This window comes from Plecotus auritus (assembly GCF_963455305.1).
Source record: "Plecotus auritus genome assembly, chromosome: 9".
NCBI classification, from domain to species: domain Eukaryota; kingdom Metazoa; phylum Chordata; class Mammalia; order Chiroptera; family Vespertilionidae; genus Plecotus; species Plecotus auritus.
The window spans coordinates 17,183,360-17,207,270 of NC_137783.1; the positions used below are offsets into that span (position 1 = coordinate 17,183,360).

A 23,911-nucleotide genomic window follows, 5' to 3' on the forward strand; every position below is an offset into this window, starting at 1 on the left:
ACTCAATTGAAATTTAGTGTTTTAGGCACTATCTTAATAAAACCAGCACCCTTGAATACTAGCTCAGGCCTAAACAGATAATTATATTAGATTACTGAAATAATTTTTCTCTTTTAAAAGGGTTTGTTGATATTTAAAGATAAAATTGATTTAATGAATCAGTATTATATTTTGAGCAACTCATAGCTTTTTCATGAGAGCTGATTCACCAAAAGAAAATTATTACAACTCTCTACAGCAAAGTTCCAACTACAGAATTCAGGCATCATTGAGAAAAAGATATTTACTAATACTCAGTGACATAACAGGTTTTTTAAAATAACTTTAAACATTGTATCTCTAAAAGTTTTTTAGGTAACAGCATCTAAAGAACACAATTTTTAAGATTAATACTAGCATACAAAATCATCTTAGGGAATTACTGCAAAATGCTTCTATGCCAACATGGCCCAGCATCTGTCTTAGTTCAGTTCCCTTCATCTTTGCTAAATGAACAAGACGAACAAACACAAAAACTTCTAAGTGAGGCAGGTGATTGTCTTCGTGCACTCTCTAATGTAGACTGTGGCAGAAGATGAAGAGAAAAAAATGACATATTTCAAAAGCCAAACTAGACCACAGAATACTTCCCATAGTTACGATCCAGTGGAATGCAAGCTAGGGATAGGATAGAATTTGGAAATTCGGCTCTGTGTTGATGGGTTAAGGCATTCAGACTCCCCAGTCATTTTAAAGAACACTTCCTGTTCCTGCAGTTTCCTGGCAAATTCTTCTTCCAGTGTCTTAAAAAGGAAGGGAAAAGGAAATTATGTACTGGTATTTCAAACAGAATTTACTCTGGTGGCCAAGATAAAACTATTTGCCCCAAACACATTCTCTGTATATTATCCTATGGAAGAACAGACTGCTCAATAGTTAGGATCAAAGGCTGTGCACAGCCCTAGGTTCAATTCAAGTCTTGGCTCAGCCATACTAATGGCTAAGTTAGGTCAATTACTTAACTTCTCTATCTTATAGAATCATTTCATTCTTCTGCTACAAATAGGGAAAACACCACCTACACCTCACTGGGTTGCTGTGTGAAGATTAAATGTGATGATGATGTACTTAACACATACTTGGTACTCAATAGATGGCACCTACTATTATCTGTGACTCCCATGTGGACTTACCATTTTCTGTTTTTTATTTTGATTATTGATGTGCATGTTTTTTCTACCACATTGGACTATAAACTGTTTAAAGTTAAAACCTAAATCAGATTCAACATTATATCCCCATAATACAGAGCAAATATAAGTGCTTGATAAATATCTGAGGTATCAATGACTTTGCAGAAAAGTGATTCAGGGATAAAGTGCTGCTACAGAGGTATAATCAAAGTATAGAAGAAGATGGAAGGACACAAGGTTTCTCAGAAGAAATGAAACATGAATTTAGTCTTGAAGTCAAGATAAGAAATTAATAGACAGGATGGGGAAGGCATGCCAGACAAAGGGAGCTGAAACAATGCAGAGGCAGGAAACTGCAAAAATGGTTTTGAGTAACGGTGATTATACCCTATTAGAGGCCTGGCGCACGAAGGCCAGGCCGAAACCAGCTCTCCGACCACAATCTCCCAAGGGGTACTGGATTGTGAGAGGGCACAGGCCAGGCGAGGGACCCCCACCGGTGCACAATCAGGGCTGGGGAGGGACACAGGAGGCTGGCCAGCCAGGACCACAGGCGGGCTCCAGGGCATGTCCGGCCTGTTTCAGTCAGTCCTGATTAACCGGACTCCAGCAGCAAGCTAACCTAACAGTCGGAGTGTCTGCCCCCTGGTGGTCAGTGCATGTCATAGTGACTGGTTGTCTGGTCGACTGTCTGCCCCCTGGTGGTCAGTGCATGTCATAGTGACTGGTTGACCAGTTGACTGACTGCCCCCTGGTGGTCAGTGCATGTCATAGCAAGCAGTTGAGTGGCCTTAGCATATCATTAGCATATTACACTTTGGTTGGTTGAATGGATGATGGGACGACTGGACACTTAGCATATTAGGCTTTTATTATATAGGATACTGGAACGTAACCTGGGATCAAAGTGGTTAGTGGAAGATGAAGCTAGAAAGGTTGTGGCCAATGTGTGGCACTATGAAGGCTTAAAAGTGAGACTGAGCCCTGGCCGGTTTTCTCAGTGGTTAGAGCATCGGTCTGTGGACCAAAGGGTCGCAGGTTTAATACCTGACCCCAGGTTCAGGAACGTGGGAAAGGCAACCAATTGATGGGTCTCTCTCACATTGATGTTTCTCTCTCTCACACCGATGTCTCTCTCTCTCTCTCTTCTCCCCTTCACGCTCCCTTCCACTGAAAAATCAATGGAAGAAATATCCTCAGGTGAGGATTTTTTTTTTAAAGTCAGATTGAGGTATTTACATTTATTTCTGAAAGAACTGAAGATTTATCAATACCACTCTAACAGTATCAGAAATGTTCTTGAGGGCAAATATCCGGGTGATGGTAGGCAAGTAGGAAAAAAGAAAAGGAGCTAGAGACAGGAAGGCCCATTAGGATATTATTGAACAATGTTAAGCAAGTAGTAAGATGATAATATGAAAAAGAGAAATATTATGATTGAATGTAGGGTATCATGGAAATGAAAAATAATTCAGGTTTCTAGCCTAGATGGCAAGAGAACAGGAATGCGGAAAGAACATCTGTTGGTGAAGGGACTAGAGAAAGAGGGAAAGGGTGACACATAGATGAAGATGAAAAGGATGTTAAGTTTAGTTTTATCTCCACCGAGTTTACAATCTTTAATCAACATTCAACAGGTATGTAATGACCATTATAATGTGCAGGAACTATTCTAAAAGTTAGGGATGTACCAGTGACCAAAGCAATAATGTCCTTGCTTTCAAGGAGCCTACATTCTTGTGAGAGAAGACAAACAATAAACAATGTATCTGGTGGTGATGAATGCTATGAGGAAAAACAAAGAAAGGTGAGGGGATAGAGTGTGTTTGAGGTAGGCATGTAGTCTATTTTCTATATAGCGATCCAAAAAAGAACCTTTGATGAAATAATATTGGAACAGAGGCCTGAAGGAAATGAGGAATGGAACATCAAGGTGGAAAATGGGAGCTCTGAGAATGAACCAATAATAGTAAAACAATAAACAACAGTAGCAATAATAACCATTCATTGAACCCTGACCACGCTCAAGTACTGGGACTACTGCTGTGCACGCAGCACTTCTTTTAACTGTCTTAACACAAACTAACATAAATTTTACAAATAAGGAGAACTAGACTTAGAAATGTTAAATAACAAAATTAATCAGTGTCAACACTGATATTTGAATCCAGATCTGTATGATTTTAGAATTTGTGCTCTATACAACCCCTACTATACAAGTTTTGGGATTGTCCTTAAATATGCAACAGTTTAAGCCATGACTAGCTACGAGATCATCAAGATAAAGGACCGAGCTAAGGATGTAAAACTGGGAAATGTCTACACTTCAGGTGCCTGGATGACAGAGAAAAGGTGATAAAGAGCACAAAGAAGAGAGTATATCACAAAAGTCAGGCGAGAAAAGAATTTTAAGAAACAAGATTTATAATCAGAACAATTAGATAATGTCATAGGACCTGGTTATTACCAACTCACTTTGTGACCTGTTAAAGTTCAATTTGGGAGTTTGCTAGACTGCAAAGAGTTAAAAGAAACTAGAGAAAGAGACTTCTTCTCACTGTTTACCCTTCCATGCCTTTTGAGTTCTGAACCATATGAATGCATTACCTATTCAAAAATTTAAAAATAAAATTTAAATTAAAAAGCCACACTATCAACTGACTTGGTCATTTCACTTCCTCTAGAAACGTTAACAAATAATAGGTGCTAAATTCATATTCCTGTAATTCACTGATGGGATGAATAGAAGAAAGGAATGGTTGAAATGTATAGCAGGCAAGAAGCCCGAGAGAAAATAAAGCTTTAAGTTTGAGAGTTAACAAAGGGAGAGGATCATATAGTGATAACAAGAACTGAATGGTTGACCAACTGGACCAGGCTATCAAACAGCCAAGTGCAAATAAGGAAAATGGGTAGCTGGTTAGATAAAGGCAGGGAAGCCATTCCTATTTTATTAGATTGTCAATTTACATAGCACCCAATGGCCTTGCAATCTGGCTCTGTCAACCTGTCTAGACCAAGCTGTCATTACTTCCTTCCTTCTCCCCCTCCCTAATGCCTACACGTAGGAACACACTCCCGCTATGGGGAGCTACTTAAAATTTCTGTACATACTACCTTCAGTCATTTTCTTCTCTGTGACTAAATTGCCTCATCCCACCCCAATCTGTCGGTCCATCCTGGAAGCTCTTACTCATCCTTCAAGCCCCTCTTGGCTTACAAAGCATCTCCTCTCAGAAGCTTCCCTGAGTCCCCCACTCCTGAAGACCTAAGCACTCCTCCTCCTTGGCTTGCACACTGTGCTCCCCTCCCCTGTATCTTGAACTTAACTCCTTCAGTAGAGCAATGATCCTACTGACCTGTAATTGCTTGTCACCAGATTCTGAACCTTTGGGGGACAGAGATTTTGTCTTCTCTCCCCTGTATCTCCTGCATCTGACACTCATTAGGTAAAGAGCCAATAGCTGGGAGGATGAGTGGGTGGGTGGGTGGATGGATGGATGGATAGATAGATGTAAACATTTTAATTAAAGTTTTTAAAATTACCTTTTTCCTAGGTCTCAATTTCTCTCTCCATTCCTTTAATTCCTGGCTGTGCTCCTCATCTAACTCCTTTAGTTTCTGAGTTTCATGCTCAACCAATAGATGGCATTTTTCATTCTGGAAATAAAGTTTGGGTTAAAAAACTTCAGATCAACAAAGTAACTTTTCACAAATACATTATCTTTCAAAATAATAAATTATTCATCAAACACCAAGCTATTACTGAGGTTCAAATTCTCTAAAAACCAAGGGCCAAGAATTAGGAAATGAGTCATAGCTTCATCTTTGCAGGTTTAGAAGCTAGATCTATTATCACATGAAAAGAACTTAAATAGGCAGCATTAGTTTGATCCTGCTTTTCCTTTCTAAGGTTTACTCATAACACTGACACTTCAGAAGGCAGCTTGTATGCATTTTACCCATTGGCACCAGAATATGGGTTTCAGAAATCTTCTGGTAAATTAAGCAAATATGTAGAGTATCCAAAATGCATATACTACTCTGAAATTCTAAACATTTTAGGCTCTCTACTAGATGGGTTGCATATTCCAGGTAAGGTTCAAAAACAGTCCTCTCTAAAGTAACCTTTAAATTTCTTAGGGAAAAATTCTCATATATTTAGTTTATCACCTTTTTCATAAAACTAGAAGAAAATAAGCTATTTATCCCTAAATGAAATTTCAAATTCAGAATCTGGTAACAAAACTGCTTACATCATTTTGAAAACTTTGTTCATTTTCTTTGCAAAATATACTAAAAATACTCAATACTACTTTTGAAAGACTCAAATTCTTAGGTTATAATTTAATTTCATGCTCTATTATAGTTATATAAAATCCAAACAAGTGCCTATGATGCTAAAGTGGTCTTATTTTCAGTCTGTAACAGGAAACAGATTCCAGCATTTTCATGAGTAAAGTGAAGCTTACTTTGGTTAGCTATTATTTTCCCAAACCCGGTGCTGCTCATCTATTACCAGCTTTGTCTTAGAGCTTCCATATCTAACCTGCAGCTGATGCAGCTCTCGGACATTGGCTTCACACTGCAACTGAAGATCCCGCATTTGATTTTCATGTTTTTGATGCTGAGCCATCCTCTCATTTTTCTGCCTCTTTTCTTCTTGAGCAGCAAACTGTAAATAAGAAAAACAAAAGCAAATATGGTTAACAAGCAATGTAATTTCTGTATCTTCAAAATGTATAATTAAGAAATTTACCAAAGCTTATAGTACAATAAATTAAAGCTGCATGTAATAATATATTGTGACTCAAGCTGGAGTCTATTTTATGGGGAGGGGAGGACTTCTGATTACAACCTTGTTCCTCCTATCAGCTTAGGGACTGACCTCAGTTAATTTGTGTGTGGGACTTTCGAAATATAGTGAGGTCATATGTTTTTACTTTAAAAGCTGTCCAAGTCATCTCATTCCCAGGACTAGTTTTATGACCAGTATAATCCAGGACCTGGTGTGGGGCATGGGAGGGAGGGCTCTGCCCTCTGTGGCCATCACCCTAGGAAGACTAAGCTGGCACATGCCATATATCTAGCCCCAACCCACAGAGCCAAAGTGAACATCAATAAGTGCAAGCTGCCTCTAAATGTTTACAACACTATCATGTGACCCTTCTAAAAGTCATTCAAATATTCTTAACCTAAAAGAGAAGACAGTAATTTGCTTATTTACCTGTTTAATTTTTTCACGGTCCTGATCTGGTGTGGCCGTTGAGTTAATTCTCAAACTTTTCTTAAACATGGCCATTCGAGTCTTGGCTTCACTACGCTGAATCTTAGGCAGTCTTGCTCTTTCTTGAGTCTGTCTATTTTTCAATTCCTCAATAAGTCGTTGATTGTAACGCTGCATTTGTTCTGTTTCCTTAGAAAGTTTTAAACAGAATCCAGTTGATGTAGATATAATTTAACACTCAATACCCATACATATGTTCAAACATGCCATTTTGTTGTTGTTTCCCAAAATTATTCTCTCCCTTACTGCATAAAAATCAGCAAAATATTAGCCAAAAAATAACTTCTAGGAAAAATGAAGCTATTAGTACTAAGAGTCTTATATTGAAGCTCTCTTTTACTAAGTATAGGGAGTCCACATTTTTAAGATATATGAACCATAAATGGAGCCATAACAGCTACTTTTGAGAGACCAAGATGAAGATTATCAAAGCCATTAGGCATTATAATTAGTTACCTTCCATGGAATTTGTAGAAAAGAAGTTTGCAATCAGGATCAACATATAATTAATTACTCCAAACTTCATCAAAGACATTTTAGGGATAAAATAAAGAAATGTGAAATGTATTCTCTAAGAAGTATAAGTTTCAAAAATGAAATCCTCACTCTGCAAACTTTAAAATGAACAAAAAAGTAAATAAATTTTCCTTTCATTAACCTTCTCATGGCGCTTCAGTAACTGATGTCTTTGCATGAAATACTGATCTTTAAGTTGCTGTTTGAGCAGCTGGTGTTTTTCTTGTAAGTGTCGTTCTTCAAGCTCCCAAATTGCAGCTTCTCGAGCTAGAAGAAGAAAGCAATTTTCAAAAATGTCACTTTGTTTTTTTTACTAATGTACTTTGGATTTCATGTTTTTACACAAATTTATATAAAAGTGATCCATATACACTTACATACAAACTGACATTCTGAGCTATAAATAAAATATTACCAATGTAAAGATAACATCTATTACTACTTTCAGTTCTGTTCTAATGTCCTATAATAGAGAATGCCACACCCCCAATACCAAAATTCTATTTAATCATCTTCATGAGAAATTAAAAAAAAAAAATCTAAGCTATTTCTTAGGGGAAATAAGTGGTTAAAATCCCATTCTATCATGTAGCCATTAAATATACCAACAATTATAAGACATAATGAGTATGTAAAATTATTCAGGTATATTTCTAGCATCATCTGGACAAAAAGATGTTTTAAGGAATATATTTATTTTCACTTCTACTGTCATAAAGGAATTCTATAACTCACAGTATTTTATAATTTTTCCTCTTATTTACCTCAACTTTATCTTTCCCTCTACCACTCTAGCAAAGGAAAGCATTCAAGTAATTTTCAAGGTATAGTGCCGCAATGTTTTTGAGATATCATTTTATATGTACACATATGCTGCACAATTTCATATACCTCTCATGAGTTGCTGCTTGTTATTCAGGCACTCTCTCTCAATATTGGCTAACTCTGCCTTCTGCTGCTGGATGATCTTTTTCAGAGAGCCATCTAATTCTTGTTGTTGCTTCTGAACAAACTCTTGTTCCTATTAGACATAGTTAACCATCAGTTAATAAGTATTTACTGAGCAAAACATCCATTTATCTGTATGATTGTATATATTAATGGTTATCAATATTTCTAAACCAAGTTTTTAAAGTTAGTGAAATTTTTAAAATACTAAGATTATATAGTATATATATAAATGTATTAGTCACCCAATTCAAGCCTAGAAAAAAAGTACTAGAATACATATTATTCTAAACTCATCATTAAGACTAACACATACAAAAGAAGTCTATTATCAACTCATAATTAAAATGCCCTGTTACAATGACATCTTTGGGAAAATAATAAATTTACATCTTCTAAAACTGACTATCTATTCCAGTATGGTGTGGATAAAACAAGAACAAACAAGAAATGCCTTTTAGAAAGAAAGGCAATAAACAGCAAATAAGTAAAACAGATGTCAGAATTTTAAACACTATTTTTCTGACAAATAAAGAGTTAGGAAGAAATACCATGCCTATACTAACAGAGAAAGATAGTTTCTGTATCAACAGCCTGTGCTTAAAAAGAACAATAGTTTGAGGACTTAATAAGAAGCAGTGCATTGCTAGAGAAATGTGAACTAGGAATAGGAAAGTGAGCTACATTTATAAATCTGTAAACAAAATTCCTTATAATCAGAGAACTATTCTAAAATGTTTGGGGGGAAAAATAAAATGTTTGGGATTCACTCACTCATTCAACAAATATTTACTGAGTACGTACCATGTACCTAAATACCAAATTTATGCTTTAAAAATATACTTTGGTTACTTTGTAAGAAAGGATAAAGTGACTTATGATCTTTATGCTAGAAGATGTACAGAAGAAAAGGAACAATATCCAAACTGAAGAAATGTAAATTTTGCCCAGGAAATGTTTGGATCTCTACCCCTCTCTTGGCAGTTCGAGCAGTTTGTGATCAGCTCAAGATATATTCTGATCAATTTGAGTATAGATTTAAAAATTTAGTGTTGAAACACCATTTCACCTATAATTCCTCCTCTTGCACATCCTAGAGAAGATAAAACCCTCACATCCTTCTGGAACTACTTTTTGGGCCTCAAACGGAGTTTCATAGATCTAAATCACAACCAGCCTGGCCTTCAATGCACAAAGAACAAGTCTAGCAGTGTTCCTCAAGCCCCTGCGTTACTACTGTCCCTGGAGGTGAAGATCAGGTCTTACCATTAAGGACATCCAGTAATTCAGAGTCACAAAAGCTGCTGTTTCATCTGCATCATAATTTGTATTTTAGCAAAAATACAAATATACAGTAGCAAAAGACTAATGAATTACCTCTATAAAATAAAATTGTCAACTTAACTACGGATACCTATATAACTTTATCACAGCAAAAAATAAAGTAAAACTAAATAAATATTTAAATTCAACTATATAGAATAAGGTCTTTTGAGTTTTATTTAAAGAGATGCAAAATTGCCATGCCTATCTTTTAAGCAGTTACAACAAAGAAAGTTGTTCAAGCTTCTCTTTGTCCTACAGTAAGTATCAATTGTAATAAAAATTAAATTTTTTCTAATTTCATTATAAAATTTCTATATGCAAACTTATTAAATAAACTTACATTAGCTGGCAGACATATCAAAGGGTTTTCTTTTGTTCAACATTTTTTGTCATTGGTTGGTATAAAGAACTTAAAAAAATGTGTGTGGTCCTGGCCAGGTGGCTCAGTTGGTTGGAGCAATGTCCCATACCAGGGGGGGCAACCGATCCATGTTTCTCTCTTTCTCTTTCTCTCTCTCTCTCTCTCTCTCTCTCTCTCTCTCTCTCTCTCTCTCTCTCTCTTCCTTCCTCTCTAAAAATCAACAAAAAGACATATCCTCAGGTGAGGATAAAAAAAAATATTTGTGTGTGGTGGACAGAAACAATGGGTCCAAATTAACTAGCATAAATATAAATATTACCTTTAGACTCAAAAAAATCAAGTGCAAAAATACAAGATGGGGCAAATTTATTTGTACATATTTATATTGAAAATTAAAAAGGTATATACAAATTGGTGCCACTCAAATGCAATTTCTTGTCAATGCCAATTTTGGTCACATTCTGTAATATTACTGTAATAATATGTCTAGATAAACAATATAAGAATTCCATTAAAAGAAAACCTTTAACTAAGCAGTGGGCCCCTTCTCTTAGTATTACACTTTCAAAAGTTCAACAGTAGCCCTAGCCAGTTTGGCTCAGTGGATAGTGTCGGCCCTCAAACTGAAGGGTCTCGGGTTCGATTCCAATTAAGGGCATGTACCTGGGTTGCAGGCTCGATCCCTAGCCCCAATCAGGAATCATGCAGGGGGCAACCAATCAATGCGTCTCTCTCACATCAATGTTTCTCTCTGTGTGTCTCTCCCCCTCCCTTTCACGCTAAAAATCAATGGAAAAATATCCTCGGGTGAGGATTAACAGCAACAAAAAACATTACCACCATAAATCATGCTACACAATGAATGACTGAAGGAGCTACAGAAGCATGCTGTGAAGCAGCTAAGAGTAAATGAGGAAAAAGAAAGGCTAAGACTGCCTATGGAAGCAGGCAGAACTAGCATTGCTCTGGTCCAGAAGGTAAAATACGAATCAACAGGAAAGAGTCAAGGTAGCAATACATGGCAGAGCTTCCTAACAGCTAGTTAGCAAAAACACCAGCTGCCTTACAGAGCTATGGACTTGAATAATTAAGCAGAGTCTGAATGATTACACAGTCAAGGATAAAGCATAGATAATTGTTTATATTAAAGCTAAAAATTACCTGAAAGGTCTTTTACATACTAATTAATATATTTTATTACCTCAAAAGAAATGAAATTTTATTATTATTGAGCTTTCATTAAATTTCCTAACTCCACAAGCCAAGTACAATATATTCACAATGGAATTTTTTAATTAGAAATTACTCTTAGGCTCTAAATGAAAAGTGATGTTACATTCCAAAAAGACTGTACAAATTACATTCATCCAATAAAAAAAAATTAAGAGATGAATCTGATCACTGGAAGTAAAAAGTATTTTTTAAAAGGACACATAAATTGTAAAGGACCATTAAATGTACAAGTTTGAATTTTGATAAGTAATTTTATCACATTAATCAGATATCTATGAACATGAAAAATACAACTTTGTGTTTCAGAAAACTGTAAGAAAGGGTTATAATATATTGGGCTATTTGTACAGAATTTGATCATTTTAACTCAAAAGAAAATCTAAAAAATGGTAATGATCAGAAAAGTGATCGTAATTCATAATTTCTCCCTCTCGTTAAAAAAATTAATGTTTTGCTTACTCTTTTAGAAGACTATAGAGTCCAAGAGCTACCAATAAAAAAAAATTAGTCTAATTTCAGGAGAGGGGAAAGAGGGGGTTGAAATCAAGCTGTATTCTATCTATTCCAGTTGTATATATCAAACATAACAAACAAAAATTATAGTGTTAAATGAGCTAGTCACTCCCTATAGAAACTGTGAGAAAGAATACAGCCTGGAATTCCAGACTTAATTTAAAACTACAAGAAGAATAGCAACTCACTATTCATTATGAACAATTTGAATAGTGAAAACTACAGTTAAATGGAACTAAAATCACCACTTTTAATATGGCTTTTCTGACCATATCCATAATTAAAACAGCTACATAAACATATATGCAATCAAAATGTCACTTCACACCAAGATAAAAATCTAACCACAGCATTCAATTTCTCACATGTGCAAAGTTCATAAAATACTTTTGGGAAGATATTTCTTAAAAAATATGAAAATCTCAAATTAAAAATTGTGGTGGAGTAGATAGAAAAAGAACACTGTATTAGAAGTGTTCTAGTTCTAATCTCTTTGAGACTTTAGGCAGATCACTTAGACTTCTGTGCCTTGATTTCTTCATCTGTAAAATGAATACACTCCATCCCTACATTAGGGTGGTGGCAGTGGGAATCAAATGTGAAAACTCTGAAGAATACTGTACTATAAAGGTCATGTCAAATTATTACTGTTATTATCATTACTGACATTATCATCTATCAATCTTCTAAAATTGTAACAAATAAAGCTAACAATGAAAAGGCACATGTGAGCCAAAGAAAAAGCAGGTAAAACAGGAGAAGGCATCCTCCTACAGGCACGTGGGACTTACATCCTGCATTTGGGCGTTGAAGACTGCACAAGATGACAACTGAAAAGATTGAATCATGACCTGAGCAAGACCCTGTGGATCAGAATACAACGCACCTCCCAGGTGAGAATACAGCTGAATGACTTTTTATAAATGGAAAAAAATAATTATACAAATGTTGAGTTTCTTTAGGCATGGAACAGAAGGGCCTCTTTCTCTTCTGTAAAATGAAGGATTTGAACTAGATCAATGGTTTCCGAACTCTAGTCAAGCCCTCTTTTTAAAAAACTCACCAAAAATACATAAAATTTATAAAACAGTTAAAAAGTGTTGCTGCTTGTGTTGAAGTGGAAGCAGGGGCCAAGAGCCCCACAGTCCTTACTTTCTGAAGGATTCTCAAGGTACTTCTAAACTCAAGAGCTACTGGAAGCACAATTTGAGAACCACTGGACCAGATGATCAAATACATTCTAGCTCCATGAATATATGGCTATTATTTATAAACACTCAAAAAAAGTTTAAAATAGACTCTGTAATCAAGTTTTAGCACCTCAATTTAGCATTCTCAATTTAGCACCTCAATTTAGCATTCTCAATTTCAACTTTATTGTCTGATATATTACCCTTTGGAATTTAAAAAGTCTACATTCCTTTACAAGGCAAAAACTGTATTATTATCTGATTTAAAATCCAAATTACCCAAAAACATACATACAACCAGCAAGAACTTCCCTTTCACTTAATAACAAGAAATGGCCAACAACCACTAAGCTAAGCTGGTAAGAGTTTAGATTCGGCACAGAAAGGGTAGCTTAAATCTGAGAGGCAGTATGTTATGGCAGTTCAATGTGGAACCAAACTTGGCTTAGACAAGTATTCTGGTTTTACCATTAACCAGATGTGTGATCTTAGAAAAGTCACTCAACCTTCCTGTGCTTTTAATTTCCTCACTGTAGAATGGAGGTAATAAGAGAAACTACCTCATATGTTGTAAGGTTAAATGAGTTTATACAGGTAAAGCATTTAGAACAGTGCTTGATACATAGTAAATGCTATGTTTTCTATTTAGTGATCTCCATATCAGTCAAGAGAAAACTTTTCACTATTAAAATTTTTAATTCTGAGATGTTTATTCTTTTTTATGGTATTAAAATAGTCTCTCCTTTGAAATGATGGTGACAAGTAAATGGCAGTTTTAAAATATCCTTACTTGGCAAAAATAAAAAAAATTTTAATGGCAATCCATTTGTCATGGCCCCCAATGTTTTTTGGTTATATTTTATGTTTCTTTTCATAGGTCTATAAAGTTTAAAAGTCTGGGAACCACTTTTGAAATTACATAAAACCACATTAAAAAGATAATATAGGCAACAATTAATATATAATCCATGTGTGTTCTTCCTTTCATTGACATATGTAACTATAAATTGAACTCACTTTTCTTTGCCTCCAAGCTGAGTGCAAACTTAATTAAAAGAAAGATGATTCCTAGTATAAAAAACCTTGTAGAGTCACATGAAATAATTCTACATAAGAATATATTGAAAATACTAATTCATCTAATTTAATAAAGAATTCACTCATCTTCATTGGCTCAGCCTTATAACCTAGAATCAAATTTATATGAGTAAAAATAGTCTATTTTTTTAACTGCTAGATTCTGAGTCAAAAAGAAAAGCAACAGACTTATATTTAAAATTGGGCTCAGCCGGTGTGGCTCAGTAGTTGAGAAGAGACCTATGAACCAGGAGGTCAAGTTTCAATTCCCAGTCAGGGCACATGCCCCCCGGGGTTGCGGGCTAGATCCCCAGCATGGAGCATATTAGCAACTTAAATGTCACCATTAGTGTGCCTTTAGAAACTACCTTAAGAATGCCCTGGGAACCTTTGTATGACATACATAGTCAGTAACACATACACTTAGAAATTACCCTTTCAACCATGGTTTACTGAGCTGTTAGAATAATGCTGCTTTCTGTTTTTAGTAGCATTAAGCTGCTGCTGTTACCTGAGCATGCTGGGTTTGTGCAAGCTCCTCTTTCCTGCGTTTCATGAGCTCTTTTCTCAGCTCTTTGGGTGCACTCTCCACTTCATTTATAACCTACAGTGTATAAGCATGCAGGAGGTGGGGAAATAATACTTTCTCCACAGCAAGCATTTATGTGAGCAGACAAGCTACTAGTCAAATATTAAAGCTGTTAAAAAGTTGAACATGCATTAGCATAGGTGTTAGTTTGGTGGAAAAGAATGAAAGGACAGAACATGCTTAATCTCAGTGCAGAAAAGGGACATTATGCCATGTAGAAGTTAATTAGTTGCTTAATTATCTCTATATATCATTCCCTCTAAAGACCCAAAGATAATCAGTAAAGGATTACTTACAGTACTGATGCTGAACTAAGATAATAAACTCAACTGACCTTCTTGAAAGATCATAAAATTATAAGCATATCTATTGACACTGTTTGAAATATTGGGCATAAGGAAAGCTAATGCCCCTTATAAAAGTGAAACATTTCACAATTAGCTTGATAATTTTAAATAAAATCCACTCAATGAGATCAAAAGAACAACCGGGTAAGTAAGCCTTAGAACACACAAAGGAGAAATAAATGGATACCACATTTTCTTTTTTCAGAAAACACACCATTTTATACACGGTGTGATAAAAATGAATATATCTGACACTTTTGAGTTGGATTAAAATAACATTCTCCTTTGCTGACAATTTAAGCCAAACTTAATTGTCAAGTTTAAAATCAGTAATACAAGCACTCATAAAATAAGTTTAATTTGCTTTGATTTATTATAACCAATAAAACATATCATAAAATGAAGTATATTTTAGAGTTCTTTCTTTTAAATCATTTCAAAATTCTAGATATGTATTCCACCTAAAAACAGACCTGTAATCCAACTATGAAAAATGATCATGTATTCAAACAAGTAGAAGCACCAAAAGCAACCAGATTCCAAATCACCACATGCTATTGATGGTTTGTGAAAGAGACTGATTTTGATTTAACAGTGTACTTAAAATTTCCCATCAGTAATTCCTCATGAAACCAAATCACCATGAAAAGGAAGAAACTCCCCAAATGCAAGAAGTTTAGTGATAAGGGAAAAAATACATAATTATTTAAAATATACATTATCATGATCTCAAACATATTCACTGGCTAAAATTCCCTTACCCAAAACAGTAATAATAACTAGAGGCTCTTATGTACTTAGGATTAAATCACATATTTATCTGTAAAATTTTATTTATTTAATTTGATATTAAAAATAACCTCTCACCCAGCTGATATGGCTCAGAGGTTGAGCATCTACCTATGAATCAGGAGGTCACAGTTGGATTCCTGGCCAGGATACATGCCCAGGTTGTGGGCTTGATCCCCAGTAGGCAGAAGGCAGCTGATCAATGATTCTCACTCATCACTGATGTTTCTATCTCTCTCTCCCTCTCCCTTCCTCTCTGAAATGAAAATTTTTTTTTTTAAAATAACCTCTCAATGAAAACTACCCATGGTTTCAAGAGAATTAACATGTAGCCTCAGTAAAAGTCATACACCATGATATACAAAACCATTTTATGTAAAATATAATGTGACAAAACAGTAATTTTTAGAAATGATAGCCACATCAAATAAAATTATATACCATTTCATTCATCTTTACCTAAAGAAATCACTGAACACACTATATTTATTAATGTTTGATTCTATCCTTTTTAAAGTAGATCCTCAAGTTCAGCAATATGATGTTCAATTTTCTGCATAATTTAAATGTTAAAGTCAATGGAGCTGGGTATTTGAAACATACAAAGTGAAAATGCATTCACTAGTAGTCTGGTTGAGATGTTTTGGTTCCAATCTAATAAAAATGTCATAATTATTGTTCCTGGGTCCTTTAGAATCATGAAAAAGTAACTTCTCCCCCTACACTAAAGGTACAGAATAAATGATAAAAATTATCTCTGAAAGCTGCTAATATATAAAGCTCTCTTAGTCTGGGAGAAAAAGACATACTAATCCAATATATAAATCTTCTTTCTCAATCAATGACAATCTTTCATACCACAAACAAGATTCTACCACAATATGGAACAGTTTCAGGAAAAATGAAAAATTCATCCTATTCAAATGACTTTACAGATGTTTTCTACCTTTGATTCTCCAAAGTACCTCACAATTTGATGAATTTATAGATACAATTTTGAATTTCAGATTATTTAGCTTTTGTTTTGGTACAATGTCAAAGAGAGGCAATCAAGTTAATAAAAAGAGTATTTTAAGTATGAATTAAATATATTATTGCCTCCTACAAACACAACACTAAGTTGTCTTGAAAAAATACTTCTGTAATATGCCTTAAATGCTGTATTAATAAAAGAGAAGTGATAATTTGGAAGAAAAATGAAGATTTGGCTCAACGTGTAGCTGGATATTTACTGGCAGATTGTGAACTTGAACAGGCCATTAAAACCTCTTCTACTCCAGCCTCCTGAGCAGTAAAATGGGTTAACACCTGACCTCACTACTAACCTACATGACTGTTGGGAAGATAACAAAAAATATATAGAGTCCTATTTAACTAGTAAAAGTAGCTTTAATAATTAAAAACAGTAGTTAAACTTACCTCCTTTTTTCGGTTCTTCAATATATTCTGAAATTTGGACAATTCTCTCTCTTGTTCTCCTTTAATGCGTTTGGCTTCATCTCGCAAGCGATTTGTGTGTTCTTGTTCTAGACGTTCAATAGTCTGTTTCTGCTGTTTTTCTAGATTCTCAATTTCTTGGTCATATTGTCGCTTTTTGCTCTGTAAAACAATGTAGCTCAAGATCATTTTATTTTTCTATCACTCATATTAACTATTATAATGAAGATGTTTACTAAGAGGACATAACTAGCATTTTAATTTAGATGTAATGAATATATATAACCTTTGTAGTACTGAACAAGTCAAATGAACTAAAATATATAATTTTTCAAAAAGTCATGCATTTCTTTTCTTCTAACATGGAAAATAAATACAGTTGACCCCTGAACAGGTTTGAATTGTACAGGTCCACTTATATACAGATTTTTTTTCAATAAATATACAGTTGGCCCTCTGTATCCCTGGGTTTCACATCTGCACATTCAACCAATCACAAATTGAAAACAGTATTTTTGACCCATTGTTGGGAATCTGTGGATGCAGAGGGCCTATTGTATGCACTGTTCTACATCTGCAGATTTTGGTATTTGTAGGGGGTCCTGAAACCAATCCTCTGCAGATACCCAGGGACAACTGTAGTTAGGTTTTTAGGGAGTTACAAGTTAAACATGGATTTTCTACTGCACAAGGGAAGGGGCAGGGCTGCAGGTTCATGCCCCTAAAACCCTGCACTGTTCAAGGGTCAACTGTACATTTTTCTATTATACAAGCAGTAGAATGTTGCAAATTTTTAGAGAATCCAGGAGAATATCCAATTGCTATGAAGTACTAAAGTAAAAAAAAAAATCTCTATATTTATACATTATAATGTTTGATAAATCAAAGGTCTTATCTGAAGTCTATTTTAATTATGTACTATTGTCATTTTCAGATTTACCCTTCTTAATTAATTTCTTAAAATAAACATCTTATATCATTGAAACAAATCTTTTGGAATTATAAATCTACCCTTTTCAACAAAAGATTGCTGCTTATATAAAACTTGAGTAACATTGCAATTTTGGATAAGAGAGAGTTAAATATTTGTAAAGGGTGTTTTCTTTAACAAATTAAAAAGCAAAACATTCTGAAAAATATCCGGGGGTGGGGGGGGGAAAGAAACTCAGCTTTTATAAGGTTCTGGAAAATAGAATATTCGTACTATAAAAATACTCAGTAAGAAAAAAAATTCATTATTTTCTTAGGAATTCTCAGTTATGATCCAACAAATGTAATCAACAATACCGCACTTCACACAAAACAATTCTTAGCACTTATAAGAACAGCAAAAGAACTATGTTTAAAGCATAAACACTGTAACATTTCAAAGTATCTTTTTTTTAACCTACATTAAGCTAGATGTTCAACGTAAGTTATCAAAATGTTTTACCACATTACTAACTCCTTTTTTAACTTTGGGCACAAGGTAAAAACCAAGACTCAGTTACAATTACCCTTGACTAAACAGCACTAATTTATCTAGCAGCTGTGAATTGCCAGAGAAGTAAGTTTGTTTTGAAAAAGCCCCCAAGAAGTTCTAATACTCAGCAAGGTTTAAAGATAACTGTTCTAGACTGGCTTAAAATCTTGGATTCCAAATCTGAGAGGTCAAACTGTAACACTGAAAAATGATCCAGCAATAGGCACACCAAAGAACTTTGTAAACATCTTCATGATTCCAGGTTTTCATGACGGATTTTAATCAAAGAAAAATGAGGACCCCGATCACACTATAAGTCAGTGATAGGAAAACGAGGATGGACCCTTTTGGGCAAAAACACATCATAAAGCCAGAAAAATCTAGTCATCAGAGAACAAGATCTAAAACCACTAGTGGGTTTTTTCTTAAAGCATCAAATTTCATAATTAACAAAATGGTACAAGTATTTAAGACTTTACCATCATTTCTTGCTCAAAGCGCCGGAAGATTTGCTCTCGCTGCTGCTGCAGTTTGCTATTGAGCTGTTGTTGGGCTCTTTGCTCTTCTTTTTGAAGAAATCTTAATTCCCGAAGTTCCTGGCGTCTGAATAAAATGTTATAGCCATGATAAAGGAGAAAACAAAAGTTATACCTTTGAAGTAATGCTTTTTTAAAAAAAAAAAAAAAAAAAAAAAAAAAAAAAAAAAACACCTTTAAAAGTAATTTTTTGCAAACATAAAAGTAATAAAAGAATGGTCCAAAATTAGCCAAGTCTTTATTCCTTTCTCTAGTCTTCAGACTTTGTAGAATCTAAAAAGAAGTCACAAAACCAGTTTTGTTTTATTGATTTCAGAGAGGGAGAGAGAGATAGAAACATCAATGATGAGAGAGAATCATTGATTGGCTGCCTCCTGCACGCCCCCCACAGGGGATCAAGCCCGCAACCCAGGCATATGCCCTTGACCGGAATCAAACCTGGGACCCTTCAGTCCGCAGGCTGATGCTCTATCCACCGAGCCAAACCGGCTAGGGCACCAGTTTTAATTATGTTGTTCTCTACTCACCTAAGAAACCTCAATTCTTCAGTTTTGGAATCACTATCTGTAACTATCTTTGATGTTGTTACACTCACTTCTACACCATCAACAATAAATTTGCGTGTTTTCTTCAATGTTTTCTTTTGTCTTCTTGTTTCCTGAGTGAGATTTTATTTTAGTTAGGCTTTATATGAGCAATACTAAAGATAGAAAGCATTTTCTTCTTTAAAAAAAATTGAATAACCATTAAGACTACACATATAAAGTAAGAATATAAAGCAATAAGACTCACATGTAGAACCAGTTATATCATCTTATTTGACTTTCACATGACTTTACAGATGAAATCTAAATTTTTCAAGTCAAAGTATGAGTTTTCATGATGTGCATGTATAATTTTTATGATACCACATCATAATCAGATAAGAACCCTTACAGTGGTAAGGATCAATTCACATAAGTGACTAATTAGTATAACTTTTACATGTTAACCATTAGTTTTTCTTCCTCTTTTCACCTTGTAGGTTCTCATATACCTCTGCTTTCAGTTTAGGACCACTGACAAAACAAAATTGAATTCCTGGGGCTCATCCCTTAAAGACTCTTCAGGCGTCCTCAAACTGCGGCCCGCCGAGGACATTTATCCGGCGCACCAGATGCCGCTGCCTGTCCTGCTTAGCAGCCGACTCGTCCCGGGCCCGCAGTGCGCATAGGAATTTGTTCATAGTTTGTCTTTTTTAACTATAGTCCGGCCCTCCAACGGTCTGAGGGACAGTGAACTGGCCCCCCGTTTAAAAAGTTTGAGGACCCCTGCTCTAAATCAATAGGGTTAAGGGTAGCTGGGAACTTATATTTTGAAAAGGCTCCCAGGTAATTTTTAAACACTGCCAGGACTAGGAACCAAAAGCTATTTCATCAGCAACAATATCAACAGCTCTGCTCTCCATTTCAGAGCTGGAGATGAATGTGTGATTTTAGAGTTATTAGCAAGATAGTACTTCTATTGCACCTCAAAAGAACCATATTTGCCCGCTAACTATTGCCTACCATTCTTTTTTTCTTTTTTTTCAAACTAAAAGAGAAAGTTTATTTAGAAAGTTACAAAGGTAGTAGAAGTGAGCCAGTTGGGCTGCTAAGCTCAGGAAACAAGTTACAGAGGCAGAAGGGCCCTTGGAGCTTAGGAGAGGGAAAGAGAAAAGTAACATACCTGGTGGGAAACCTGAGAGGGAGAGCTGCCTACCACTCTATTAAGACCAAACTCTTGATTCCTCAACTGATATCCAAATGTTTTTTAAATGTAAACAAAAAATAAAAATATAACACTCCTACAAATACATAAACATGGTAAAAATATAAGTATTCAGAACAGATAATTACTAGGTTTTGATATGGGGGAAAGCTTACAAAGCAGAAGGAGCAAAAGTAGGATGTAAAAATACTAAACTCATTAGTATTTTCTAAATGCATTAGAATTTTAAACTGTCTGTCACTTTCCAGTCACCTTTTTGCAACCTCTTACTGTTCTATTCTCCAGGCTTCCAGTTTCCTCTCCTCCCCCTTAGCACCCTAACCAGGCTTCCTCTAAAATCTAAAGTGGGCTTGCTCCCAAAACAGATCTACATCCCCATAACCTCCAAACTTTCCATTTCTTCAGTTCCTACTAAAATATCCATAATTAACATGACCTTAATTCTCAAAGCATTTGCATTTTTTAAAAATTAGTATCTTTTTATAGTGTAACTTAAATGTTACCATACATAGTTGCATTACTCAATAAGTCAGTGAATGGACTTCAGATTAATAGAATTTCAGTCAGTGAAACAAAAATAAAATGAAGACTATCTAGGCAAGATGTAATAATCTGAGGCAGATAGGCAGGCTGATTAGTCATGCCCTAGTCTTGTCCATAAGGTCTGTTTTCCTAAGTTGTTTCTGCTTTTCACAGTCTTGTCTTCTGCTACCTGTCAACCCAAACTCTTTGTCCATGGTTCACCTGCATCAAAATTCCATGGGATCTTTTGTTACAAATACTGATTCTTGGGCCCCACTCCATACTCCTATATAGCTCCCCCCTGCTAAGTCTTAAGCACACTAATATTTAGGAGCTGCAAGTGTGCTGGGTTTTAGTTTTGTTTGTTTTTCCACAATGGTTTCTCATGGCAGTAGTGATGGCTATTACTGAGGAAGAAGCAACAGTGGTCATCTGTGTGGGCCAATGTTAAATCAAGGACTGTTTACACCCTAAACGTGCTTTTAAAAAGATCATTCTTTCTCAATTCTCTCATATACTATTGATTCTTGCTAAAATAGTATCTACCTATGTACAATAAGAGAACCCAAATCACACTAAGCAATAATATATACTGTTTATATCAAGTTGGCAAAAATAAGTAGGTACTACCAAAAAATTTAAAGGTCACATCCACAACCTCTCTCCTTGGTTCTGTTAATTGATTGCCTTTGTAGGCCTTAAGAATTTTATAGGGGTAGTAAATACTACACTGATTTAGTGCTGCCTCATTTTCAAGACATCAGTTTCACATAAACTCTAAATTACCAAAATGACAAAGAAAAACCGGAACAAGGACTCATGTACACTTACTTGTAAAGATATTGATCCACTGTCTTTAGTTTTGCTTAGGAAGCTAGAGATGGATAAATTCAAGTCAATGCTGCTATTATCAGCAGTAGAACCAGTGCCCGAATCAGTATCATTTTCCTTTTGAGTCTCAGATTCTGGTAGCAACATGGTTTCAATTTTTGATAAAGCACCTATTTCTCCTTTATTTTCTGCACCATCAGAGTTGATATTAATACTAGGTATTGGAACAGGCTGAGGTTCACTGGGCTGTGAAGTGGCAGCAACGTCAGGTTCTCTTTTAATTGGCACTTCACATGGAATCTCTTTTTGCTCTGTATCTGTCCGAGTAGTGGCTTCATGAGCATCCTGTGTTTCACTTCCTGAAGGCTTTTGGTCAGTATGAATCACTGCACTTCTGACCTCTATTTCTTTAGTGCTACTTGACTCAGTAATTTCAACTTCGTTTGTCCTGGTTTCCTCAGTGGTCTCCACTATGTTCTCAGAACTGCTGATTAACTGTTTCTCACCTTTACCTTCTATAGATCTTTGATCTATCTCATTAGTTTCAACTATTTCTCTAAGAGAAACTTCCTCAGTACCACCAACCTCAGGACCCTCCATGGGTTTACTTGCTAATTCCTGACCTGCTTCAACCTTTTCTTTCCCATCATTACTCTGAGCGTCCTTAGCATTGTTTTCAACTGTCTTCTGAGCAACATCTATGGCCTCACTTGTTCCTACTGCATTACTTGTATCACTGATTACATCTTTTTTCGTTTTCTCATCTTTTCCCAAATTCTCTTGGGTGTCTTTCTTTGTAAGCTCAACTTCATTGTCAATTGTTTGAATATCTACCTCCTTTTCTCCAGTCTCTTGAGAAACTAAATCAATTGTTTGCATAATAGTATCTTTAATTTCTTCTTCTTCAGATTTTATAACCTTATTTTCAAATATCTGTTGCTTTTCCTGATCCCTTTCTTCCTCAGGTTTCAGACTCTGTTCAATATTTGTTTCTACAGTTATATTATTCTCTTTTCCTTCGTTGATTGACTTCATGTCTACTCTTTCTTGGTCTTCTATGTCAGGCAGATTTTCAAGCTTGGGTCTCTTCTCCTCTCTTCCATTTTCCTTGATTATTATTGTTCTAGTATGGAGTTCAGCCATAGCTCCTAAAGTTTCATCAATAACCTCCACACCTTTTTCAGGCTCTTCAGTAGTGGGTTTTTCATTAAGAACTCTGCTGTTAAATTTATCTTCAGGAGTATTACGTTCTGTTTTTTCTGATACAGATTCCAAAATACAAGCATTTTGTGAAAGTTTATCTTCTTCAGAGCTGGCAATACTGAGGTCAGAGGAGGCACGCTTACTTGCAGGTATTGGCTGGAAAAGGTTTTATATATTTTTAGTGTTAAAACAAGATGGTGACCAAAACAACATTTTACTTACTTTATTTATTTATTTATATTTTAAAGTTATCTACTTCATATATAATGATCTAATATATTTATTCAGTAAATCTGATGAAGTTATAAAAGTAGTTTAAAGAACTGATAAATCTTCACATAATAAATATGACAAAAATGGGATAACAAGAGTAAACTTGCTATTAATCTTCATCTCTAAAATTAAAGGTTTGCACTGCTACCCATCAACTAATCATTAAATACAGGTATAATCATACCTCAAAACCCAACTCTAAAAATTACCTAAATAAAATTTCCTTTCTATTATACTGACCAGAGAATTTTCTGTTTCTTCATCCTCTTCCTCCTCTTTACCATCTTCAACTTCTTCTGTTACTTCAGCCTTTGCCTCTGCAATCAATTCTCGGATTGGTTTGTTGGAATCCACAGTAACAAAAGGATGCTGTCAGATCATTAAAAAGAGCATGCTCAATAACACCTGAAATGCTTGCTCATAGAGTAAGTTTCAAAACAAAAAACACATTATTATGTGGTGAAAATATGAATACATAGTTAGGAAAAATATCAACACCATCAAGTAATATTACATCTAGGAAAGGAAGAAGGTAAAGGGGATTGAACAG

General features: G+C 35.1%; 1 protein-coding gene across 2 annotated transcripts in view; it reads right to left on the reverse strand.

Moving 5' to 3' along the window:
• Positions 1-268: 268 nt before the first annotated feature.
• Positions 269-23,911, reverse strand: part of SLK (STE20 like kinase) — a 47,282-nt gene continuing 23,639 nt past the window's right edge. Inside the window, exons 8-19 of one of the 2 annotated variants that reach the window (XM_080642682.1) lie at positions 23,602-23,730; positions 21,886-23,244; positions 19,311-19,441; positions 18,727-18,850; positions 16,768-16,947; positions 14,135-14,227; positions 7,867-7,996; positions 7,118-7,242; positions 6,400-6,588; positions 5,722-5,847; positions 4,719-4,832; positions 269-782 (exon numbers count right to left, since the gene is read on the reverse strand). In XM_080642682.1, coding sequence (XP_080498808.1) covers positions 636-782; positions 4,719-4,832; positions 5,722-5,847; positions 6,400-6,588; positions 7,118-7,242; positions 7,867-7,996; positions 14,135-14,227; positions 16,768-16,947; positions 18,727-18,850; positions 19,311-19,441; positions 21,886-23,244; positions 23,602-23,730 — 2,847 coding nt within the window. In that variant the 3' untranslated portion in view covers positions 269-635. The remainder of the gene's footprint in view (positions 783-4,718; positions 4,833-5,721; positions 5,848-6,399; positions 6,589-7,117; positions 7,243-7,866; positions 7,997-14,134; positions 14,228-16,767; positions 16,948-18,726; positions 18,851-19,310; positions 19,442-21,885; positions 23,245-23,601; positions 23,731-23,911) is intronic. The other variant, XM_080642683.1, reaches the window with a different exon arrangement.